The 23449-nt window shown below is 34.6% G+C and overlaps 1 protein-coding gene across 1 annotated transcript in view; it reads right to left on the bottom strand.

Moving 5' to 3' along the window:
• LOC122428657 (lanC-like protein 2) overlaps positions 1 to 22047 on the bottom strand; it is a 35667-nt gene extending 13620 nt beyond the window's left edge. Inside the window, exon 1 of the mRNA XM_043448681.1 lies at positions 22041 to 22047. Coding sequence (XP_043304616.1) covers positions 22041 to 22047 — 7 coding nt within the window. The remainder of the gene's footprint in view (positions 1 to 22040) is intronic.
• Positions 22048 to 23449: the final 1402 nt, after the last annotated feature.

The following is a 23449-nucleotide window of genomic DNA, read 5'->3' as shown; positions in this document are numbered from 1 at the left end:
TGTCTTCCCAAGAATATGTCACCACCACTCGTGTTTACCTCTGCATCCATACAAGATAGGACCTTAGTAAATATTTCCTGAATGAATAAAGTGACTAGGACATTTCCTTAGCCCCAGAATGTGTCCCCCATATGTTAGTTCATCACTCTGCTTGACCACCCATATAAATTTAATGTAAAATCCACAGTTCAAGTGAATACATAATTTTTCTAGAGCTTCCTATCTAGCTCCCTTAAATCTGTCCTTTGTCAATATTAAGGATGATTCTGTTATATAACTTAGCTGAAATGACTGTATCCTCTCTACTTAACATAGTCCTTCTAGTCATTAACTTCTGAAAGTTCTTAAAAGCACTTATAAATTTGTTTTAGGTGTTCGGGTTAAAGAAAAATCTATAAAGGTAAATATGTATTTACCTTTAGGTAAATAGGTAAAATCTATAAATATTGTACTGGGCAAAAATAATTAAGCAAACCTAGAATACAAAGCAAAACCACAATAATTTATGAAAAGTATAAAAGGATAAGGCTTATTGTTTGTTTTGTATGTGATTTCTCCTCCCTCCTCTCTTCTCTACCTCCAACCACCCTTCCTTTTCTCCTTCTCTTTCTTTGTCTTGGTTAGGTAGAAAGAAAAAGAAGAGATATTTTCCTATCTGGTGGAATCTCCTTACTCCAGAAAATGTGCTCAACTTAATCAGATGAAAGCTAACAGCCTCCTATTAGCTTTCCTATTAATAGCTCCTATTAGCTCCTAATATCTCCTATTCACCATTGAGAATTCTTCCAAAATAAACAGAACTCAACTGTTACTACTCAACTGTTATCAAGTAGGTAAAAATTTATACAAATATTACTAATGTTTATTATTGTTTAGCTATATCTTTCAAGATATTTTCCCATGCCTGATGGCTCAGTTGGTAAAGAATCTGCCTGCAATAAAGAAGACCCAAGTTTGATCCCTGGGTTGGGAAGATCCCCTGGAGGAGGAAATGGCAATCCACTCCAGTATTCTTGCCTGGAGAATTCCATGGATGGGCTACAGTCTGCGGGGTTGCAAAGAGTCGGACACCAATGAGTGACAGACACTTTCGCTTCTTTCACTTTCAAGATATTATAAAATTATCTTTAGTAGGATACTCTATGCCCTTATTTGTGAAATGAGATTAAAAAAAAAGACCTCTACATTTGAATATTTTTCCATGGTCTTGAAGATATTCTCTGTAAAGAGCGCAGAAAACCGTTGCCCAGATACATGTCCATAAATCGTAGACATCTGTGTTCTGCTTCTCAACTCTCCTCAGATATAATTTGTCCTTGTCCTTCATGCATGTGGCACATGCCTAAATATTTACTAAGCTGAGATAAATAGCGTCCAAATCACTATTAAGGGCATTTGCTTTACCATCAGCACTCGTCATCCCCAAGAAAAAATACTATTAAAGTCAAAAGAAACAATTCTGAAGGTAGTATCTGTTGTGGTTTTAACCACACCTTTATGAGCCCCAATATTCTGGAAGGTCAGGTATTTTAAGAATGGTAGATTTTAACACAGAGATTGGCAAAACAAAGTAGTATATATTCAGAATAATTTTTCCTATCATATATTTGTATTAGACTATTGGAAAAATGCTTGCAAATAATCCTGAGAGCTAGTTTTTTTTTTTTTTTTTATTTTACAAATAAGGAAATTGTGTCTTGGAAAAATGATTAGCTTTGCCAGAGCTGATTAGTTAGCCAGAATAGAAATCCTAGTGAAAATAAATTCACTAGAAAGTCTGGTAAGTTAGCATAAGGACATTAGTTTTATTTTAAGTAGATTGGCATTGGACTGCCATGAGTGATTTAGTCTGGATATATTTTATATTGCTACTCATATTTAATAAAGCTGTAATAAATTTTAATGAAACTCATTTGCTGTAGGGTCAAAAAATGGCTTAAAACACAATCAGAACATGATATATAGAAATGAATAATATAGATCGTTCAGATATAGAAAACCATTTTAATGATAATAACCCATCTATAGTTTTATCCTAAATTTCAAAGTACTGAATATATAATCTTATGACAGTATATTTATAGGAATTTACCTTATACTTAGAAATCCTAGAAAAGTTCAATAGCCTTTATTGTTGTCATTTACAAAACTAACTGAAGAGTGATTATTACCAAAATGCAAGTGTTTTAAATTTAACATAAACTTTAAGTTGAAAAATATGACTTTAAAGTCTACTCTGACTAGTTTGTTTAGAATAAAATCTATTACTGTTAAATTATAAGGTGAAAGTTACTAGAATTTATATAAATAAAATATGACCTACAAAATTCTACAGTTATTTAATATTTTTCTATTTGCCTCAATTGTAAGGGAAGACAGATTGGCAAAAGATAAAAGTTTAATGCTAAAGGGCTGTTTAAAAATTGTATGTACAATTTTAATTAATAAATATGTTACAGTAGCATAATTTACAATAGTGAAAAACAAGAAGCAATACAGATATCCACCAACAGAAAAAAACTAGATAAGTAAAATATAGTATATTCATACAATGGAAAAAAGACAATCTTTTCAACAATGGTTCTTGGGAAACTGAATAGCCACTTGTAAAACAATAAGATTGAAAAGTTCCTCACATCATATACAAATATACATAATACAAATGCAAAATGGGATAAATACCTAAATGTAAGAACTGAAAATATAAAACTTGTGAAAGATAACATAGGCAGAACACCCTTTGACCTAAATTGTAGCAATATTTTCCTGGATCAGTCTCCTATGGCAAAAGAAATAAAAGCAAAAACAAACAAATGGAACCTAATTAAACTTAAAAGCTTTTGTACAGTAAAGGAAACCATTGATGAAATGAAAATACAACTTGTGGAATGGGAGAAAATATTTGCAAATTTGGACTTCCTCGGCGGAATAATGAAAAAGAATTTTCCTGTTAATTCAGGAGACACAGAAGACGCATGTTCATTCCCTGGGTTGGGAAGATCCCCTGGAGTAGGAAATGGCAACTCATTCCAGTATCTTTGCCTGGAAAATTCCATAACTGAGGAGCCTTGAGGGCTACAGCCCATGGGGTCACAAAGAGTCAGATATGATTGAGCACACGTGCATGTATCCAAAATACATAAAGAATTCTAACAACTCAGTTTAGAAAAATTCCAATCAAATAGTGGGAAGAAGACTTGAATAGATATTTTTTCCAAAGAAGACATACAGATTCCTAACAGGCACATGAGATGAGCTCAGCATCACTATTAGAGAAATGCAAATCAACCACTATGAGGTTTCATTTCGCACCTGCCATAATTGATATCATCATATATCTACAAATAACAAATGTTGAGCAGGATGTGGGGAAAAAGGAACCCTGGTACACTGTTGATGGGAATGTAAATTGGTGTAGCCACTTTGAAAAACAGTATGGAGATTCATTAAAAAATTATAAAGAGTTATTGTATGACCCAGAAATACCACTCCTGTGCATATGTATATGGAAGAAACAAAAACAAAAATATTAATTTGAAAAGATACATGCACTTTAATACCAGCATTATGTATAATAGCAAAGACATGGAAGCAACCCAAGTGCCCATCAACAGAGGAATAAAGTAGACGAGATATACGTGTATATACACATATATACAGTGGAATACTACTCAGCCATAAGATAGAATGAAATAATGACATTTGTAACAACATGGATTGACCTAGAAGATATTATGCTTAGTGAAATATGTCAGAGAAAGACAAAGATTATATATCACTTATATGTGGAATGTAAAAAGTAATACCAATAAATGTATACACAAAATAGAAACAGCTTCACTGATAGAGAAAGCAAACATGTTACCAAAGGAAAGAGGAGAAGCAGGAGAGACAAGTGTGTGGTATGGAATTAACAGATACAAGCTATTATATGTAAAATAGATAAGCAACAAAGACATACTATATATCACAGGGAATTACACCCTTGTAATGGCCTATAATAGAACATAATCTGCAAAAATACTGAATCACTAAGGTGTACGCCAAAACTGACACAATATTGTAAATCAACTATACTTCAATAAAACTATAATACATTCATACATACAATGGAAATTCATATAGCAAGGAGAATAAATGAACTACAATATGCAACAACATGAATGAATCTCACACATACTATTAATCAAGCAAAAGAAGCTAAATATTGAAAACTATATACAGCATGATTTTTCAAATATGAAATACAAAAGAATGTAGAACTAATCTACGGATTAGATGTCATGATAGTGTGAACTTTTAGGGGTTTGCAATGACCGGAAGGGTCGATGATTAGTGCTTCAGGGATACACATAATACTTCATCTCTATGCTAATGATACAGACATGTTTTATAAAAAATTATCAAATTGCACAGATATGACTTGTGCACATTTGTCTATAATGTATTTTAATTAAAAATGTTTTCTTTTTAAACTCTCATCCTGTTTAAACCTCAGTACAAGATTTCAAGGTCATTTAAGTTATTAGAGCTAAAAAGGAGACCTAACCCAGGGGGAGACAGAACCAGAAGAAAGAAGTATCTCTGAAGCAAATAAAGAGAATAAGTTAAAGAACAAAGATAATAATAGGTGTAATGATATAAAACTTTTGCAAAGAGATCAGGTAGAATACAAATTAGAAAAGCAAAATATGGGCTTCAGGTGGTGCTAGTGGTCAAGAATCTGCCTGCCAATGCAAAAGTCTCAAGAGATGTGGGTTCAATCCTTAGATCAGGAAGATGCCCTGAGGTACGAAATGTCAAGCTGCTCTAGTATTCTTGCCTGGAAAATTCCATGGCAAGAGGAGCCGGGCAGGCTACAGTCCATGGTGTGGCAAGAGTCAGCCACAACTTAGCAACTAAAACAAGAACAATAACAACATCGTTGGACAGAGTTTGGACATTGTGTATTCCTTGGACCGTTTCTGTGGCTCCTCAAGAGATAAAGGTAGATTAGAAAGAGATGAAAAAATGGAGGCAAGATTTGGTGGTAAACATGAAGAAGAGTGATCTTGTGGAAGCTGGGGAAGTAGTAGAATGGAGGCATTGTCGAGAATGTACTACCATGATATCACTCACACAGAGTACTCACTATATTAGGCAGCAGCTATGTTTTCAACTTCCTAGAACACTTTCCTTTGGAAGCAGTTCCTTCCACACTCCCTTAGTCATTTTAAACATTTTTCTGGAATGTTCTCATCTATTTTCTATCTCTTCCCCTCCAAACCCCGTACCTAAATGATAGCATGTGACCCAAGCTAATACCATTGATGTTCTTCCTATTGGAAATGTGGATCTTGAGATTGGGTATTCCTTATTGCCATCATCCTATTTATGGGATGCAATGATAAAGAAACTGGAAAGATAAATAACAAAATATTAATAGTGGTTACTGTTGAGTTAGTATTTCTAGAAATTTTATATCTAGTTACATTTTATGTGTTACTTATAATTTAAAAATTAAAAGAAATTAGAATATATATAAATTTATACTTATTGGAATGTACATTTTTACATATGGGCATATTTTGGACATAATTTGATAAACATCAGAAATTTGAGAGATAGGAAAATGAGATTATGTTTTTGTCTCTAGTTTTATATTTATTTAGTGTTATGTTGCCTTTATATATTTAAATTTTTGATGGGAAAATGAAAATATTCAAAAGAATGGAATTTAAGAAAATTTAATTATATAAGTAAACAATCTCAAGTACCTCTTAACATTTTAAAAGATTTTATGACACGTGGTGACTGCAGCCATGAAATTGAAAGATGCTTACTCCTTGGAAGAAAAGTTATGACCAACCTAGATAGCATATTAAAAAGCAGAGACATTACTTTGCCAACAAAGGTCCATCTAGTCAAGGCTATGGTTTCTCCAGTAGTCATGTATGGATGTGAGAGTTGGACTATAGAGAAAGCTGAGTGCTGAAGAATTGATGCTTTTGAACTGTGGTGTTGGAGAAGACTCTTGAGAGTCCCTTGGACTGTGAGGAGATCCAACCAGTCCATCCTAGAGGAGATCAGTCCTGGGTGCTCATTGGAAGGACTGATGTTGAAGCTGAAGCTCCAACACTTTTGGCCACCTGATGAGAAGAAATGACTCATTTGAAAATATCCTGATGCTGGGAAAGATTGAAGGCAGGAGGAGAAGGGGACGACAGAGGATGAGATGGTTGGATGGCATCACCAACCTAATGGACATGGGTTTGGGTGGACTCTGGGAGTTGGTGATGGACAGGGAGGCCTGGTGTGCTATAGTCCATGGGGTCGCAAAGACTGGGACGTGACTGAGCGCCTGAATTGAACTGAACTGATGACACATCAGAGTTCTGAACACTTATGTTACTTTCATTATTGAGTCTTATTTTAAAAACTAGTTCTAATTCAGTTACTCACCTTTTACAATTTTTTTTTGAACATTTTGTTTGAAAAACTAATTTTTACCAGGTAGTTTTGGTTTTTTTTTTCCTTTAAGGAGAACAATACAATCCCTGATTTCAAACACTTTAATTATATTTTAAACATAAACAGTTACAGTACTAGTTCTTTGGTGTAATCCACATCTCTCATCATTTAAACTACTCTGCAAAGTACATTTCTGGAAAATTTTTTTAATCACACTATGGAAAGGTGGGCTGTTGCCCTTTACTCCTCAAATAATAATAATGGTAATGAGAGATTATGATGCTAGTAAGAGACCTACCATTTGATGAGCATTTTTTGTACATTTACATGGTTTATCTCAAGTAATACTATAACAATTCTTTTAGGTAGGCAATATTGCTATTATTCCCATTTAACTAAAAAAGGAACTAAATAAATATGACTTGTCCGATGTTACTCAAGTAGTAACTGTTAGGACTAGAAAGAACCTGGTACTATTTTCCATGAGATTACATACTTTTTTTTCCATATGTTATGTATTTTAATATATTACTTAAAGCTACCATTAAGAAATAGCTTGAATTCAGTAATGAATATTTTGGCTTTGATTTTAATATCTACATATCTATTTACAATGTTATTATTTTTAAATAGTGATATATTTAATTTGGGAATAATATATATAATATTATACACATTATGTTTTTAGCTTAGTATATAATATATAATAGTTTTAGCGTGAAAGGCTTAATTGCACTAATAGCCTTATAAACAAAGGATATTTTAAAGAAAGGTTAAAAACAGGATGTTTGCAAATTTGATTTGACTTAAATTTGACATATATTTTAAACAAGTGTATTTATTTATCTATTCTTACGTATTTAATTACCAATTTATTCCTTATTTTATCTTCTTTTAACAAAATAATACTGAAAAATAATATTTTCAGGGTATGGCCATGATCGACAGCTTGATTACAATATCTTTTAGCCAGAATCACCCAACTAAGCTACTCCCATATTCATCGCCCTCAAAAAGTATGTAAAATTATGTTCCTACATTTTTAATATTTATCTCTAGTATTTTTCTTGTGTGTATGTCACAGCATAGAAAATTCATAATAAACCACAACTCACCATGCAAGTACAGATTTGTTTTAGAACCGTAAATGAAAATCACCTTTCATTTCTGCTAGTTAACTAATCAGTCTTTGACTACATCTGCTGCTGCTGCTAAGTCACTTTAGTCATGTCCGACTCCGTCCGACCCCATAGACGGCAGCCCACCAGTCTCTGCCGTCCCTGGGATTCTCCAGGCAAGAACACTGGAGTGGGTTGCCATTTCCTTCTCCAACGCATGAAAGTGAAAAGTGAAAGTGAAGTCGCTCAGTCGTGTCCGACTCTTAGCGACCCCATGGACCGCGGCCTACCAGGCTCCTCCATCCGTGGGATTTTCCAGGCAAGAGTACTGGAGTGGGGTGCCATTGCCTTCTCCGTGACTACATCTACATATATTCAAATATCACCATGACTTCTACTTAGAAAGTCCTCATCGATGATGAAATTTTACTTTACATATAGAGATAACCAGATTGACTAGAAAAAAGATTGAATAAGGAGCTCTTTCTAAATATACAACATATACAAGTCAGCTTATCAAGATCCAGCTCTCTTAACTATGTTCTATTCAAAAATGATGCCATCAAGATTTGTAACCCAAGTGTATTGAGGACCAACAGATTCAGAGTAGGAACAGGAAAGTGAGGAGGAATTTGTTGAGAATTGATGTTTTTACTACTTTTGGAAACACTTCACTCAAACATTAGAAATAAATGTTGCTAAATTAGCACTGCTGTTTCCTCATAGCTCAGTTGGCAAAGAATCTGCCTGTAATGCAGGAAACCTGCGTTCGAATCCTGGGTGGGGAAGATCCCCTGGAGAAGGAAACGGCAACCCACTCCAGTATTCTTGCCTGGAGAATCCCATGGACAGAGGAACCTGGCAGGCTGTAGTCCATGGGGTTGCGAGAGTTAGACATGACTTAGCGACTAAACCACACCACCAAAAAGTCAACGTCATAGCAGTAGTGTCTGGGACAGCACTGCACATTATTAGGACCTACAAATGTACATTGCAACCCCCTCATTAATATTTTGGCTTTGTAGCAAATTCCTGTGCTAGTCTTAAAACTTAATATTGGCCATTTCCCATCTTATTGGAAATCTTAGTTACCAAGAACAGCTGCAGGATACAGAAGAGATTTAGGGAAAACTATCTCTTAAGGAGCCATCATCATCTTTATACACCAAGCTATATTAATCTTCAGAATGGGTGGATATTTTGATTCTGCAGTATGAGGTCAATTCCTAATTCTAGTTGAATTTGTACATCAATATATTTTTTTTAAACCATGAGTTATATAACTCATGGAGTTAATAAAGTAAAGATTCCATCTTAGTTTTAACTTTTTTATAGTCATAGAAAATACAGAAATATCAATAGTTTATATGCAGCTAGATGAGTTATTTACTATTTAGGCTGTGTTCTGAATTACCTTTTCAATGTATATAGCTAGGAGAGTTGTGTTACATGGGAGCTACGGTGGAATCAAAAGATTCTCCACGGACTTGCTATTTTTTGTGTGTGGGCCCGCCCTTGACTTAATACATGGCATTCCTTTTTCTTGACATTCTATTTCTTAAATCACATTTGCTGTCCTCTAAATTGGATGGAAAAATCAAGTTTCATTCTGTGTTATGCTCTTTGTCCTTTTTCACTTATACACTCTACATTGATTTTAGTAAGGTACTCGCCACAGCTTATGAACTCGGGCAGCTTCTTTGTAAAAAAGAAAATGAGTTCACTTGTAAGTCTGTTTTTTCCCCAAGCCCTTTGCAAACTAATTACTGCATGTGCAGTACAATAGCAAGGGGAACAGAGCTGAGCAGAAGGTTAGGGAAGGCAATCAGACAGCATGCCACTGTCTGCACAACATCCTGTGAGCCAGAGATGCTGCCTTATCTTGTGTTGATTACCCCTGTAGACAGCATGTAGCCACCAGCCATTAGCTCCTTGAGGGACTCCAAGTGTAATTTGGAGTTGCCAGTGCAGTCTGCTCCTTCATATAATGGCATCCTAGATCATTAAACGGTAATTTATATTGTCCTGCTTGCAAAAAAAAAAAATGAAGCCATGGCCATGTTCTTTCTAAAGAGAAAAGAGTAATTTATAGACATATAGACAATAGAGGACCTGGGCTATTCAAAACTCCCGGCAAGCTGAGTGCATAGAGAAATGAATGTCTTGCATTTAAGGGTCCATGACTCTTTGTGCCTTTTGATGCCAAGCGAACTCTAACCATGCTCTAATGAGGAGCTTTCCTCCTAACCTATGTGAAGCCACTGACATTTGGCATGTTGGGCAGATAGATCAAAAGTGGCCTACAAGCATGTATAAATGTTTAACACCCAGGTGTTCGACTTGACATTTTCTTGCTATCTAGCAGCTGCCTGATTATTTAAGGATTACCAACAGTCATTGAACATGGAGAAAGGTCCACCTGTACTAATCATGTGCCATAAAAGGATCAGTGTTCACCTCAGTTTCTTTTGATTATCGTCGTTAAACTTTCTTTTAGGTCCCCCAGCTTGCTAGAGGAAAAAGACTCACTGAACTGTGCTGTATAAAGCTCCTGCTATGGAGATATTAATGGATGCTTTTGTGTCCCCAATAATAGATGTTTTTCTCCCTAAGAAGCTCAGATAAAGAATACTAAAGCATATTTCACTTTAGATTTCACTCTATGATTTCTATTGTTATAAAATTATACCTGAAGTGGATTTCATATAAAGAAATAACTGGGAAGTCAAGTTGCTGCAACTTCATATTTTAATTTTTTGTCATCAAAGTAATACTAAATTGGTATTAGAAGACAAGGGCTCCATTCTAGCCCAAGCCCTATCTCTGACGCTATTAAATATATGGTATTGGACAAATTAACTTCCCTGAGTCTCAGTTTCCCCCATTGGTGGATGCATGCTGTGCTGCGCTTTGCCGATCAGTCGTGTCCGACTCTTTGCGACCCCATGGACTGTAGCCCACCAGGCTCCTCTGTCCATGAGATTCTCCAGTCAAGAATACTGGAGTGGGTTGCTGTGTCCTCCTCCAGGGGATCTTCCCAACTCAGAGATTGAACCTGAATCTCTTATGTCTCCTGCATTGGCAGGTGGGTTCTTGACCACTAGCGCCATCTGGGAAGCCCCACTGGTGAACAGTTATGATAGATTTGTTAAGAGCAATAAAAATAACTTTAACTAATACTCTTGTTATAATAAGGGTAAAGGAGGGCACGCTCAGCTCACACTCTATACCATTTCCAGTGGAATTAGGAGGGGTGGTATTTATGAGTATACTTTGTGTCAAATGGAGTCGAGGTGCTGAAAACATCCTTTCCTTTACTCTCAAGTATTCTGTCCTAAGTCTATTTTTATTGTTAGTATTATTACTTGCTTGGCATCCTCTAGGCACTCAATAGATATGAGTTCCTTTATTGTTTTTCACCAACACTTCGCTTTTTTATTCTTTCCCTTTTGTTTTAATGACAATAGAATGGGAATCTTCTGTAAATAAGGAGGGAAGGTTGGTGAGATGAAAGGAAATCCTCTTCCTTTAATTCTGGCCTCCATTTGGACCAGTTTAACACAGAAGCCTGATAATCACTTTGTCAAGTTTGTTCTAAGTTGTTGTCAACATTAGGTTTATTTTTATTGCAACTGAGACTTGCTATCTGGGTGCTTACTTACGTTCCTGCTATATATATGCAATACTAATATCAAGATGGCTTGCTGTGGAAAGCAAATGGCATATGGTTTGTGAAAATACTTTGCTGACAACATAAACAACCAAATATATGCCAGTTGTTCTTGTTATCTGACACGTGCTGTGGACCTAAATACTTTGGGATTTGGGGACATTTTTGGACTTTTAAAATATATTTGTTTCATACATTAACTAAACCTCTGGCTTAATCCCTGTTGGCTGGTATGTGAGTCACTAGATTTATCATTTCTGAGAGTGGAAATGTGTATCCCATTTACCATTTTTGAACATACAGTTGAGCTTGAACAATGTGGGAGTTGGAAGTACCAAGAAAAATCAGAGTATAAGTTACTGTCAGAGCTCCATATATACAGCTCCTCCGTATCTGTGGTTCTGCATCTGAGGATTCAACCAACAGCAGATCAGGTAGTATTAAAGAATTTACTATTGAAAAATATCCATGTATTATGAGTGGACACACACAGTTCAAACCCCTGTTGTTCAAGGGCCAACTCTATATTGAATGAAATATATTTAAAATATTTGTGGATATCAAAAGATAAAATTGCAATCAGACTGCAGGAAATGACATTCACTTTATCATTTCAGGTTGTGCAGTGTCTCTTTCTGATGAGGTTTTGGTGGCTGATGAAACAAACTTAAACCTTACACTCTGGAAAAAATAACCAATGATGCTACAGTAGCTTTTGGCCAACTACAGCCCATAGGCTGAACCCAGACAGCTGTCTGTTTTTGTGTTGTCTACAGGCTAAAAAGCTTATTTTAAATTTAAAATGGCTGCAAAAATTCAAACCAGAATGCTGTTTTGTGATGTGTGAAAATTACAGAAAATTCAAATTTTAGCATCCATAAGTAAAATTTCACTAGGACACTGTTACATCCATTTATTTATCTGTTGTCTGTGACTGCTGTCATGCCACAATAGTAGAGTCTAGTAATTGTGACAGAGACCATATGGCCCACAAAACCTAAATAATTACAATCTGGCCCTTTACAGAAAAAGTTTGTCTACTCTTGGTCTAAGGCATCATTAAAACTTTAGGACAATTTAGTATTTTCCTATTCAAATAGGGTAGACTAGATCTCAGTCCTTATGTATACATTGATCAGAGACAAAGTGGAAAAATGTACATTAGATGGGAGACTAAAATCTTGAAAGCTTTGTTTCCTGGAAAACTATGAAAAATAAATGGACAGAGTTAAGTTGTAAAAGAACATAATTAAGATAAAACATATGGGGTTTCCCGCTCTGATATAGATTTAGTTACACATATATACATTTTATCTATCTATCTATCTATCTGTCTATATGTATACAAGGTTAAAAAGGTAAATGTTAGAGCAGAAACTTGAACAAGACTCATTGATTGTAATTCAACTGGGTGGCTTCCTCATTCTTCATACATTTTCTAAACCTGACTCTCATGAAAGTAAAATCTTAGCGCAAAAATTATTTATGAAGCTTCTTGTAAGAGATCCATATTTATTTAGACATAAAGACCAACAACCTTATCAGATTAGGCATAATGCTTCCACATATAGCTTTTATCAATATGTAGCACCAGTCTATTTGTGGTCACTTAAAATGCATAATTACACTTCATCAAAAGATTCTGCCCAATTAACATTATGTTCTGACACTCATCAAATGCCCAGGTCTTATCATCTTGAAATATCCACTTTGTAGCAGCCATTTTGGCCATCTATTTCCATTAAAGCCAATTGTTCAGACTAACAGGAAACATCTAGAAACAATGGGATAGTAGTGTCCTATAGATGAGAAGACATACATAGGAGAAGAGTGATAGCAACATCTCAGTAAATATCAAATATTTATGTTTCCTGAGCACTTCTTTAGTCGTAGACTCTGGGCTAAGCGCTTTATTTCTACCATGTCCAATAACCCTTGCAACAGTCTTATGACAGAGGTACAAATATCATTATTGCTATAGAAAGAGGAATTAAGAAACAGTTACAGATTTTGTTGATCTCACAACAGGATCTGAAGTCCAGAAATTTGTGTGTGTGTGTGTGTGTGTGTGTGTTTAAGTCTTTGTGAGAGGGATTCTACCCTACTGTTAATCAGTAGGCAAGTAGGATTGGTTTACTTGTCACCAGGGGACATTTTTGGTGGTGAGAGGGTATGGTATTTTTGAGAGAAGATACAATGCTTTGTGCAGATAGACTGCTAAAATACAATTTTTCTTTCTCTCCCAAATAGTTGGCTCTGAGTTTAGGTTATTTCAACTACTAGAAAAATATGCAATATGAATTGAGTATTGATTTATGCCAATTTAATTGTATTCATATTTCTTTTTAAAAACAATCACCATCAAGCTGTTTATTGCCATGTCAGGAACACCAGACATGTGTGATTTAATAGATAAATAAAATATATTTACCTTTCGTATGTGTACTATTCAATGAGTTATTAGCATAATACTGTGCTTTGGGAGAACATGCCCATGGATATACTTGACCCAAGTTTTCTAATAGTTTAACAAGACAGTCCTAGTTGAGTGAAGCCTCTAGCTGACAGGTTTTCAGATTCTGAGATTTCCCAGCACGTAAACAGTGAAAATACAGGCCACTTAGTATACAACGCCATGCCAAATTTGAAGCTGGGTTTTAATTTCCTGTTGAGATTAAAATAGTAATAAAAGACAGGAGCTTTAAAAGGAATTGAAACTAAAATTAACCAAAAATAAAGAGGATAAAGAAGAGAATATGTGCCGGTGATGAAAACTTCTCTATGGTGCCACAGACTAACACTGTGGGGCCTTTCCTTTAGGACTCAGCGTGGAATGATAGAAAGGGCAGGGATTATGGAGCCAGTCAGACCTGGGTTCAAATCTTTCACGAAGGAATTAAGAGCCTTATGCTATGCTTTCCTGCATGCTAAGTCACTTCAGTCATGTCTGTCTCTTTGTGACCATGTGGATTGTACACCACCAGGCTCCTCTGTCCATGGGGTTCTGCCATGCCCTCCTCCAGGGGATCTCTCTAAATCCTATTTGCTAAATTGGGGAAATTACCTATGCAACAGGATAAATGTTAAAAAGATATTTTGTGAAGTTTCAAATGCAGTTCTTGAGAATTAGGAAAAATGACAAATGCTAATCTATTGCATTTTCTAGTGCAGTCTTGTGTGTGTGTGTTCTCTGCATTTTTCAGTCCCCTTTCTTCCCTTGCTAATATTTTCATTTTCACACCCTCAAATGTCCCTATGTCTAATTACCAAAACCTAGCCACTATAAGAGCTAAGAAGAAAAGTCATGCATAGTCAAGCACTCATTAACACTGACCTAATAATAACCATTAGTTGGGTATAAGTAATTCCTAAATGACATGAACATTTGGGCAATGTAACTCATAAGGTTCCTTTCCCAGCTAAAAATACTTGACTCTTCGAATTCCTAGTTAGCCAAGATAAGAGGGGTGGAGTGGGATGTGAGGTGGGAGGGAGGGTCAAGAGGGAAGGGGGCGTGTGTATATTTATTACTGATGCATTTGGTGTATGGTAGAAACCAACACAATATTGCAAAGTAATTATGCTCTAACTGAAAATAAATTTTTAAAAGTATTTTGGAGAGAAGGTAATATTGCCTCCGTGTACATTAACTTTTGAAAATCAACACAATTTACTGAGCATCTACTTTGCATATTAGATATGAAACTTGCCACAAATAAACCTAAGCAGAGTGGCTAAGACAGGCATTCATGAAATGATTATTTTATTAAATGTTAAATTGTAACTGCATTATAAAATAACAATTGCAAACGAAAGGGTAAGTAAAAATTCTAAGTGAAACTATAAAAGAGAAGGGGTTGACATAGACACATCCAGAAATCTTCATTGAGGAAGAGACCCCAGCTGCTATCTGAAAGCGAACAGGGGTAAGCAGGTAGACAGAGAGAGATACAAAAGCATAGGCAGGAGCATGTAGGGAAAAGAGGTATGCATTGTGAGGAGATGAAAAGAGGACATGATGTCTAGAGCAGAGAAATATTACAAGATGGAAGAGGTAAATGGGAGCTATGTTTATCATTTATAGAATGCTAGCCTGAAGTTGGAGTAGATGGTTGACTTCAGGATGATTTAAGACATACTTAAAAATGGTACCAGTGACATTCTCTTCCAGATATTTTGCCATTCATTTACCTATTTAAGGTAATAAACTATCATTAATCAGATACAGGCAATCTTCACTTTGCATGTTAGTGCAGGACTGTGCATGCTAAAACCATGTAAAGCAATTGTGATATTAATGAGAAAAATTATGACATTTCTGTAGCTACCAAATTTCAGTGAACTGTTAAAACTTCTTACTCTCAGTTACAAATACATAGGTAAATAAAAATAAAAGTAAATTTTATTTAAAACTGATTTGAAATTTTGGAAACATCAAGAATGGAAATACATTATTGTTTGTTAAAAAATATGTATCACAGGAGCAGTTTGAGCAGTAGGTGCCTTTTTCTCATCATATAGTATATATATGGAGTATCTTTGCTGTGTCTTAGTGAATTGTCATCCTCCTTACTAAGCTAATATAGGCTTCCAACATTTTATCTTTCACAAATTCAGTGTCGTGAAATATCTCTGAGAATTCCTTTAATGTCAAGTCTTTTGTCAGAGCACTCCCTCTGGGACATTGTCATCCTTTTCATCACAACCTTTTTCCTAATTTATGTTGATAAGTTCACCTTCTAAGTTCCTCCAGTCGTATATCTTGTATCTCTTGAATGGTGACAGTGTAACCAGTCCCAGGGTGAACTATTTCTTCTATAACTTCATTTCCATTTAATTTGTTTCACTTCCAGTGTGATCACCTTTCATTCTTCTGCGGTGGTTTCATCTCTGTCAGTCAATTCCCTCTTTCAATTATCCATTTTTGCAAGTGCCATAGGATATCACTGGGAGATAAGATGTCAGTGCAAATACAGGCTGCTGTTGGCTCTCTGCGCACACCGAATCCCAGGTATGCGGTAAACAATCACTAACAGGCTTTCAAAGAAGTAATTGGTTGGTCACTGATCATGATGTGCATCTGTATTCTGTAAGAAGTTTTTCAAGTATTTATAATGATCATGCATGATTGAGGCACACTGTTACAGAAAATCACATTAATGGGAAAGAAGTACTAGGGGGCAAATACACAAAAACCTTTTAGAATCTTTACTTATATTTACATGATCTTTTCCTCTGGATAGCTAAACTACCACCAATTATCACTAAGTAAGATTGACTGTTTATATAAGAATAAGGGGCATGGACATTCTCTACACTCTATTAGTATAAAATAAATCTAGGATAACACATATACATGTACTTTCAGGAAGAAATAAAATCAAGAAACATCACTAACACTCTGGGATATATAACCATTGAACAGGCAAAGGTTTTATTTTATACTTCACTTTCAGTGTCCACTACGTTTTAAACCCAGTTTTGATAATTCTGCTCAATTCAGCAGAAATCTCTTATGCACTAACTAGTATTTTAAAATTAAACTCATTTATTCAGCAGATGAGATATTAGAGTTGTTACTTATCTCATACATAATTCTACCAGTCATCCTAGTAGCAATCATTTCTCTCCATAATATCTCCTTAAAAAAGTCAATAATCTTTTCACAGTGGATAATAACTTACACAGTGAATGTGAAAAGAGTGTTCAAGTCCTTTGTGAAATCAACCCAATGTCTTTTGTTAAGTATGTATGGCTTCAAATCAGTGTAAAATGGCAGGCTAAAAGTTAAATAGTGCGCATTGCTGGATCTAATTAATTCTACTATTTTATGCCAAAAATTCCATTAGTTTCCATTAAAGGTCTGATGTAGTGCAGGCTCCTTTATGTTTTGGAGTTAAAACAATCAAACTTCATTTCGAATTAAGGACTATATTGCAGAGCTAAAGGAATGCTAGTGCGGTTTTCTAGCATTGAGGAAGCTACTCACTTTTAACAGGATATTCAAAACAAGAGTTGCTATGTAATGTATTAACAGAGAACTTAAATCCATAGGGAAAGGTAGCTAGTAAAAGGCAGTTAAGGAGTTTGCCCTATGGGTTATAATTTTATGATAATATTATAATCTGCCATTGAAAATGAAAGTTTCACTAGGGTCACTGGAAATGTTAGAAGTAGCAGTATAGACAAATTTAATATTATTGTGCTTGAGATTTATGCCTCTGCTGTACCTGCTCCTTCACAGATCCCATATACTAATAATTCATTGTTTACTTTCATAGCCCCTTGTATCATCAGTAAGTAATACTTATTATATACCCACTAGATGTAAAGCATCACCATCACTATTTGATGACAAATAGACCATTTACTCACATGGAGAATGAACCATGAAAATGGGAAATGGCATATTTTTATCTGCTCCCAAAGGGCATGAGTATTCTGGACTCTTTCTAGTGGGTATCACTGGATTTGCTTAGTTAATTTATTTATTTTTGATGGTTAGAACCAATTTTAGCTTCGCTTGTCAATTAAAAAATAATGCTTTGCTTGATAATGAAAAACAATACATATATATTTAAGATAATCACAATTATAATCTATTACAAGTAAATTTTAGTTTGTGAGAGGTTTTTAAGTAAAAACATGGATAAAGTGATTGCTTCACATGTATATTTTACTGCCACAGGCTTACTTTTTATTAATCAATCCGTCATCAAGCATCGTCTGAAAAAACACTGTTATGTTAGGCTTTATATTAGTAGTTGAGACTAACATTAGTGTACAACTATTATGGCTTCAATCAAGAGAAGTTTCTTCAAGATAATTTATAATTGTAGAGAGTTCAAAATTGTGAATATTTGTGTTAGTGTCCATCCATGCTTTTCTTTGGAGGCGAAGATCCATAGCTTTAGTCATTCTTGAAATGTATGTTTTGTTAAGGCTGAGAGATATCCTTCTGGATAAAGGGATATAAAAATGAGCTTACACTAAATATTAAATTGAATTTCGTAAATTATACAACAATGGAGGGTAAACGCTCATGAAAGGCAGAGATAATATGGATTGGGATAGTAGAGAAGAGCTACGTTATAAGACAATCTTAAATGCATAAGTAGATAATATATACTATATCCTTGTTTTCTAGGTGTTTAGGAGATAAATACATTTATCTGTTTGATACATCATAGTGATAACTAGAAATTCTATTTCATTCTTATATTTCATTTAGCTTACATTCTTAAGCTACATAAAATAATTCAAAGATCTAGTTAATATGACTGAACAATTAAATAGCATCAATGAACTCCATGAAATGGATTTTGTCAAAAGATCAATATTTTCATCAATATGTCTTTCTGAAAAGATGTTAATTTTATGGATGGAATTAAGTTCAATTGATTCTAAAAATAGATCTAGGATATGAATGTTTCATATTTATTATTTTCTGTGCAGGTCTTTTAAAACCAACTTATCTACCACTAAGTACAGTAAGTCACTCACAATAAACAACAAAAGACTGACATATATAAAAAATTAATTTTAAATTTCGCTTCACATTTTCTTCTGTATACCAAAGTTTTGTCAGTTACTTAAATTTCTTATAAGTTTAATATCTAATAGTTACTTCAAAAATTGAAGCTACAAGCTTACCTATAATTTATATACCATATTCTGCAAATTTAGGGGGAAATATTTTGAAGGGCTTAAAAATAAATGTTTCTCGAAGATTTTATGAACAGATAATTATATGTAAGTTTCACAAGAAGCAGAACATTAATAAACCTGGATAAGACAATAAAGACTATTCTGTTTTCATATATGCAAGTTTAGGTAGTAGATAGCAAGCAGAATTACATAGTTACCTATGGAAAGCTGAAAATTTGTTTCCTAATTTAATAACCATAAGAAGATTTAGATTATTTTTTCATTTTAGAGAAAGATGTTTTAAAAAAACTTTGGATCTTTTTATATTTTATTTTAGATATTTAATATCAATTCCATTTTTCCATAAATTTAACCTTGATTATGAAGCAAGACCAAAGTGAATCCAATTTGTCTCAGAACTCCTTTGGATGAATTACATCCTATCTTGCATTTTGAATCTACATGCCAGCTTTGTATCAACATCTCTTTCACTTGTTTCATAAAGTTTTTGATTCATGTGAAAAGAGATATTCATTTTTACAATTACTGCTTCTCAGAAAAAAATGATATTCTAACTTCCAAATTCCTTAATTTTGCATTGAAAGCAAAAAAAAAAAAAAAAAGAAGAAGAAGAAGCTTAAGCAGCCACTGAAAATACTGTTTTTTGAGGCTATTCCTTTCCAATCAAAACCAAAAATAAAACCTACTTTCTATTCATCATTGAGCTTGACTGTCCATCTCCTCTTCCTTACTCCTACTCACTGAAGGTATATGGCACTCTTATGGCCTGCTTGTTAAAGTGGTTACAATCACAAATTAAAGGAATTAATAAGAATCATGATCTATACCATATCTTCTCTCTTAATAATGTTATTTATTCCAAAATAGAAAGATTTAAACTAAGATATACTGTGAATTAAAGCAGGATATAAAATTATTTATGTGTAGAACAATTTGTCTTTCAAACAAATAAGGAGGTTACTAGATGTAATCTTTCTCCCACCTCTTATAATCTATAATTATAAAGTCATTTTTATAGTTAAAAGTGGAAGAAACCATCATTTAGTTGTTATGCCAGGACCCAGGAATCAGATCTTGCGAATTAGAGCATTAGTGTTAGATTAATATTTTAATTGGTTATTAACAAATGCCTTGAAGATACAACATTGACTCATGAATTCCAGAATTACAAAATAAGTTATTCTGTATATCCGTTGGATGAAGGTTCATTCATTTCAAAGAAAATATAAAAATCTGAATCGTGTTTCTCTTTTAGCATCTGAAAATATTTACAGCTCTCTCAATTATTCCATGCTGCAAAGTCCCACGGAAAGAACAGCTACATCAGTCGCATATTTCTAAAAATGAGCACATTTGTATGAGCCAAGAAAAAGCAATCAATATTTGTTCATACTTTTCATTTAAAATATCCAATGGAGAAAACCTCACACATTCAATGTCTCAATTGATAATTCATTACTCATGTTATTACTATCCCCATCTTTGACTTGTTTTAAGACAAAATAAATCCAGCATCTTTGTATTCTGCCCAAGATTATTTTGTGAGCTTTTTTCACCTATTCTTTATTAAGTGCTCTTAATATATCTTTGTTTACTTAGACAGGTAAAATCTAATCTCAGTAAGCTAAAAATACCCTACTAAGACTTCATATACAATACATATAAGAACATCATGCTAGACCAATATGGATATATAGGTATGTGTATTTACCTAGCAATGCTTGTTTCAAAGATAAGTTTGATGTGTTACAGGATTAAAGAAAAACATTAATCTTAAAAAAGACCTTAAATTTTAAGCCCTTCGCATATAATAAGATCAAAATAATGACTCAAGAATGGCTTATGTTGATGAAAAAGCATTGAAGACTAAAGCAGAAATCTAAGGCATATACATATGGAAATCTCATCATTAAGTTCAGATAAAAGCTAATGCATGTGAAGAAAGAATAAAATACATCTGTCTATCTGTCTAATATGGCTGATTGACCTGGTCTTGGAAGTTTCTAAAAACAAAGTAGTTTCTGAAGTCACAATTTCATTTCTAAAAAAAAAAAAAAAAAAAAGTAACATTTCAATAATCTAATCAGAGGTACAATTTTAAAAGAAAGAATAAAAGCTTGCTTTACAGTAAAATAAATTTTAAAGACAGATATAATCATGGTATGAATAATGTTGCACTGTACTATTGATTAAAAGAGTTTGACCATGACATTTCATTCATCAGATTCCATTTCTCATTACATGAAAACAATGCGGTTATCAAGAATATGTGCGATTTCTCATATGTGTGTTGCCTCTGAAAATTTTTTGCCTCAATTTTCAATGATTAAAGAATTTATTATGATTTTTATCAGAATTGAAGGCTTTCATCATCACAGTCCTTCCGAATTTCAGCCTATTCTAAAGACTTTAGAACTGTTATGGAACAGACTGTACACACAGAAATTTTAGCTTCATCCCATAACTGCATGAATTCAGATTTCTTTAGGTCAGTTGCTTTTTTTAAATAATATAACTCATTTAAATTATTCATTGATTAGTACATGGATATTTGGATTGTTTCCATTTTTAGCTATGATAAATAAAGCTGCTGTGAATATTTGTGTAAACGTTTTTGTGTAGATACAAGTTTTCATTTCCCTCTGGTGATACCTAGGTGTAGAATTGCTGAATAGTGTGGCAACTCTACCTCTTTTTTTGGCACCCCACAACATGTGAGAACTTAATCAGTTGTTGATGTAAGTACATATGACTGACTCTTAAGGGCAGTCTCACTGATGAAAATGGAAACCAATTGAATCTTCTGGAACTGGTACTGATCATTGAGATGATTCAATAATAGTCCACTCTGGCAAATCACCATGATATGATGATTATAGTACCCCTTAAAAGCACCACTTCACTTCTCTGCTAGATCAGTAGTTCACTAACAAAATGAACCTAAGACAAAACTTAACAAAAACTGGAAAAATGCAGATCTACATCCTTAATGTGAATCCTGCAAGAGAACGTAAAAGTGATGGGGTGTGGTATTGGTGGTGGGTGTGCTATACTAATGATGGAAAAATTTACCGAGAGGTTTTTAAAATGTGTGTGTGCCTGTGTGTGTATATATATATTTATGTTTGTCTTACTCGTCATGATTGTTTCAGTTCAGTTCAGTTCAGTTGCTCAGTCGTGTCTGACTCTTTCTGACCCCATGGACTGCAGTATGCAAAGCCTCCCTGTCCATCACCAACTCCCAGAGTTTACTCAAACTCAGCCCACTGAGTCAGTGATGCCATCCAACCATCTCATCCTCTGTCATCCCCTTCACCTCTCACCTTCAGTCTTTCCCAGCATCAGGGAAGCATTTTCAAATGAGTCAATTCTTCGCATCAGGTGGCCAGAGTATTGGAGTTTCAGCACTAGCCCTTCCAATGAATATTCAGGACTGATTTCCTCTTGGATGAACTGGTTGGATCTCCTTGCAGTCCAAAGGACTCTCAAGAGTCTTCTCCAACACCACAGTTCAAAGGCATCAATTCTTTGGCGCTCAGCTTCCTTTGTGGTCCAACTCTCATATTCATACATGACTACTGGAAAACCATAGGTTTGACTAGATGGACCTTTGTTGGCAAAGTAATGTCTGCTTTTAATAAGCTATCTAGGTTGGTCATAGCTTTTTTTCCCATGGAGCAAGGGTCTTTTAATTTCATGGCTGTAGTCACCATCTGCAGTGATTTTGTGTTGGTCACTCAGTCCTGTCCAACTCTTTGCAACCCCATGGACTGTAGCCCACCAGGCTCCTCTGTCCATGGGATTCTCCAGGCAAGAAAACTGGAGTGGGTTGCCATTTCCTTCTCCACAGTGATTTTGGAGCCCCCCAAATAATGTGTCTCACTGTTTCCTCTGTTTCCTGATCTATTTGCCATGAAGTGATGGGACCAGATGCTATGATCTTAGTTTTCTGAATGTTGAGTTTTAAGCCAACTTTTTCACTCTCTTCTCTCACATTCATCAAGAGGCTCTTTAGTTCTTCGTTTTCTGCCATAAGTGTAGTGTCATCTACATATCCGAGGTTATTGCTATCTCTCCCAGAAATCTATATTCTACCTTGTGCTTCCTCCAGCCCAGCGTTTCTCATGATGTACTCTGCATATAAGTTAAATAAGCAGGGTTGCAATATATAGCCTTGATGTACTCCTTTCCCAATTTGGAACCAGTCTGTTGTTCCATGTCCAGTTCTAATTGTTGCTTCTTGACCTGCATACAGATTTCTCAGGAGGCAGGTCAGGTGGTTTGGTCTTTCTATTTCTTGAAGAATTTTCCACAACTTGTTTTGATCCATACAGTCAAAGGCATCAGTGTAGTCAATAAAGCAGAAATACATGTTTTTCCTGAACTCTCTTGCTTTTTTGTTGATCCAGTGGATGTTGACAATTTGATCTTTGGTTCCTCTGCCTTTTCTAAATCCAGCTTGAACGTTTGGAAGTTCACGGCTCATGTACTGTTGAAGCCTGTCCTGGAGAATTTTGAGCATTACTTTGCTAGTCTGTGAGAT

This window comes from Cervus canadensis, chromosome 27, assembly GCF_019320065.1.
Source record: "Cervus canadensis isolate Bull #8, Minnesota chromosome 27, ASM1932006v1, whole genome shotgun sequence".
NCBI classification, from domain to species: domain Eukaryota; kingdom Metazoa; phylum Chordata; class Mammalia; order Artiodactyla; family Cervidae; genus Cervus; species Cervus canadensis.
The sequence above is the reverse complement of the archived record's forward strand: the minus strand, read 5'-3'. Positions and strand labels throughout refer to the sequence as shown.